The sequence below is a fragment of the Propithecus coquereli genome, unplaced genomic scaffold (assembly GCF_000956105.1).
Source record: "Propithecus coquereli isolate 6110/MARCELLA unplaced genomic scaffold, Pcoq_1.0 Scaffold584, whole genome shotgun sequence".
Classification (NCBI taxonomy): Eukaryota; Metazoa; Chordata; class Mammalia; order Primates; family Indriidae; genus Propithecus; species Propithecus coquereli.
Window position 1 is genome coordinate 49,913 of NW_012151774.1, and position 3,867 is coordinate 53,779.

The window sequence follows — 3,867 nt, forward strand, 5'->3', positions numbered from 1 at the left end:
TGTGATTTACACTTCACTACGCCAACCCGCGTCGTACGCGCCTGTACCTGTTAGGAGTGCGCTGGGCTGCAGGTAACAGAAAGCCCCCCAACGCCATCTTGCACGAATAAGGGTTACTCCTCGCATATAACCCACAGTGCCGGCACCGGTCCCGCAGCTCAGTGACACCGGGACCGACATCTCTAGATTCTCTTGTGCTTCCCTCGTGGACACAAAATTGCTGCCACAGCTCCAGCCATCCCACACACACACCCAAGGCCGGAAAGAAGTGAGAAGGGAAGTGTCAGCTATGACCGACTATTTTAGCGGGAAAATCACGTCTCGAAACCCCTCCTTTTTTTAATCTCCTTGGTCAGTCTCTGATGACACGGGTGTTCTTATCGACAAGGGAAGGTGGAACTAGTGGACGGCTGTGATTATCGTCTCCTGGGGCTGAATGGTGTCACCCTGAGCGAAATCTGGGTTCTGTGGATAGGGAGGAGGAAGAGGAGGAGGAACATGTAGTGTGAAGGCAGCTTGTAGGATTTGCTTTAGGAGTGGGTGGTCTCCGGGCGCGGCCCCGACATACTCAGGGCGGGTCTGTAAGCGGCGGCTGGGTGACCCGGGTCTCACGGTCGCAGGTGGATAGAGCCGCCCTGGAGAAGCGCCGCAGGCAAGGCTGGCTGATGGAAGTGACCGACAGCTTGGACCGCTGCATCGAGAGACTCAGGTGCGGCCGCGGGGGGCTCCGACCCCCGACCCACGGGCCCGGGAGCGGGAGGCCGCGAGGGGCCCGGTCACTGCCTGACACGTGGCCACACCCCGGGCCCACCCGGGTCCCGCGGCAGAAACGCCCCGGAAGGTGTTTTGACGTTCTGCCGCTCGGCGGCGGTGAGAGCAGAACGTAGACACATACATACACGTAAACACATACGTGAACATATATACATGTAAACACACACGTAAACACATACACACGTAAACACACACAAACATACACACGGAAACACACACATAAACACATACACACGTAAACATATACACACGTAAACACACACAAACACACACGGAAACACACACGTAAGCACATACACACGTAAGCACACACGTGAACACACACATACACGTAAACACACCCATAAACATATATACATATAAACACATACATACACATAAACACACGTAAACACATACACGTAAACACACACAAACATATACACACATAAACACACACGTAAACATACACGTGAACATATATACACAAACACATGTAAACACATACACACGTAAACATATACACAAGTAAACACATGTAAACACATGCAAACATATACACACGTAAACACACACGTAAACACATGTAACCACATACATATACGTAAACACACACATAAACACACATAAGCACACATGTAAACACATACACACATAAACATATACACGTAAACACACATAAACACATAAACATATATACATGTAAACACACACAAACATACACACGTAAACACACACGTAAACACATACACATGAAAACACATACATACACGTAAACATACACATAAACACAATACGCACAATATGGACATACTCTCACACACCTACACACATACTACACACATACACCTATATACACATAGACACACACCTACACACAACACACATGTACAACACACACACCTGTATACAGACTCACACACACCTACAGGCAACACACACACAACACACACAATACACATAAACACAACACACACAATACACATAAATGCATAAACAGCACACATATACACACATGCGCACATACACACACAACATACATACACATAATACACACAGACTCTCACACACCTTCACACCTACACACAACAGACACGTAAAACACACACATACACAACACGCACACACACACACCAAGGCAGAGGCGTGACTGCCCGCTCGGCCCCTCCGGGTCCTTCGTCCCGAGAACATGCTCTGACGCTCCTGTCCTGTCCTGTTTTCCAGGTAACTCTGGCAGGGACGTTAGCAAACCCCACGACCCCACGACCCCACAACCCCACGACCCCACGACCCCAGGGCCCGCCCGCGTGGCGCGTTCTCTGCAGACCCGTCGGTGACGGCCGCGCTCTCCAAATCCCCGGGGAGGGTCCCCGCTGTCGCCGCCTCCTCCGTGCTGTGCTCCGGGGGTTCGACTCTGGGTTTCCCTTCACCTTCCGTGTCCTGGACGCACGACGGGTCCCCAGAGGCCACCCCCACGGCCCACGCCTCGCAGGCCCCGCTCTCGTGCACGATGCTCGCGGTGGCCACGGGCGGGTGTGGAGGGGTCTTGTATTCTGCCCCGTGTCCCACCAGGGAAGCAAGGACCAGGAAGGAGGTGCTCAGCCTTGGTTACCACGGCAACGTGGTGGCGCTTTGGTGAGTGCGGCGTGGGAGGTGACAGCCTCGGGGTCCCCTCCCTGGGTGCTGCCAGGACGCGAAGCTCCAGGGCCCTCGGCGGGGCCCCGGCCTCACCCGAGCTCGGAGGACACCACACGGTCCCTACGTGCTGGGCGTCGGTGGGAAGTGGGTTGCGGTCTCTGTGCGGCGGGTCCCAGACTCAGACACGGGCCGCCCCCCCGCCGGCCTCTCCAGGGAGCACCTGGTGCACGTGTTGGACACCACGGGGGAGCTCCTGGTGGACCTCGGGTCGGACCAGACCTCCTGCCACAACCCGTTCAACGGCGGCTACTACCCCGTCCAGCTCGGCTTCTCGGAGGCCCAGAGCCTCATGGCCTCCGACCCGGCCGCGTTCCAGCGCCTGGTCCAGGAAAGGTGACGCGGGGCCGGGGGCGAGAGCGTTTGGTCTGGGCGGCCCACCTGTCCTGCTGTGTGGCCTTGGGCAAGATCTTGACCTCTCTGAGCCTCGGCCTCCTCCTTGCAGTCTGCGGAGGCAGGTCGCAGCCATCAACAGGCTGGCCAAGGAGAACTTCTTCTTTTGGGACTACGGCAATGCCTTCCTCTTGGAGGCCCAGAGAGCAGGTGGGTGAGAGGAGGACGGGTGGGCCGGGGGCCCCAGGCAGGGTCTCCCCAGCCCTGCCCCCTCCCCGGAGATGGCCCCAGCCGGCATGGCGTGCACAGGACCCGTGGCGCTGCCCCCATTTTTTTCTCGTTTTACTTTATTTTTATTTTTTGAGACAGAGTCTCACTCTATTGCCCGGGCTAGAGTGCCGTGGTGTCAGCCTCGCTCACAGCAACCTCCAACTCCTGGGCTCAAGCGATCCTCCTGCCTCAGCCTCCCGAGTAGCTGGGATTACAGGAGTGAGCCACCGTGCCCGGCTAATTTTTTTCTATATATATGTTTTTAGTTGTCCAGCTAATTTCTTTCTATTTTTAGTAGAGACAGGGGTCTCGCTATGTTGTCCAGGCTGGTCTCGAACTCCTGACCTCGAGCGATCCTCCCGCCTCGGCCTCCCCGAGTGCCGGGATCCCAGGCGTGAGCCTCCACGCCCGGCCTAGAGGACGAACTTTCACGTGGGCTTCGTAACAGCAGTTGGAGGAGATTCTCGCTTGTCCGGGGGTGAACTGCAGCTAGACATGGGGCGGTGGAGATGGGGAGACAGAGAGCTGGGGGTACCGAGGGGGACAGAGGCCTTCTGAACCCCCAGTTCTGGAGGCCAGACCCCGCTGCACTGCGCCCCCCTGACCCAGCCAGTTCGTGGCCAGCCAGGGAGCCCCGTGTGACCAGGCGTTTTGACCCTGCAGGGACATCTTCTCCCTGGGGTTCGGGCCTTTCCGCTGGGTCTGTACGTCAGGGGATCCCCAGGACCTGGCTGTCACGGACCAGCTGGCCATGTCTGCGCTGGAGGAGGCCGTTGCTGGAGGAGGTGACGCCGCTGGGTTGCTTGTGGGCGGGGC

General features: G+C 56.9%; 1 protein-coding gene across 1 annotated transcript; it reads left to right on the plus strand.

The window, feature by feature from the left end:
- Positions 1–45: 45 nt before the first annotated feature.
- UROC1 (urocanate hydratase 1) lies at positions 46–3,091 on the plus strand. The gene is made up of 5 exons (XM_012658393.1): positions 46–72; positions 621–709; positions 2,326–2,388; positions 2,605–2,784; positions 2,894–3,091. The coding sequence occupies exons 2-5, from the start codon at positions 666–668 to the stop codon at positions 2,997–2,999; spliced, it is 393 nt and encodes a 130-aa protein (XP_012513847.1). The 5' UTR covers positions 46–72; positions 621–665; the 3' UTR covers positions 3,000–3,091.
- The last annotated feature ends 776 nt before the right edge of the window (positions 3,092–3,867 follow it).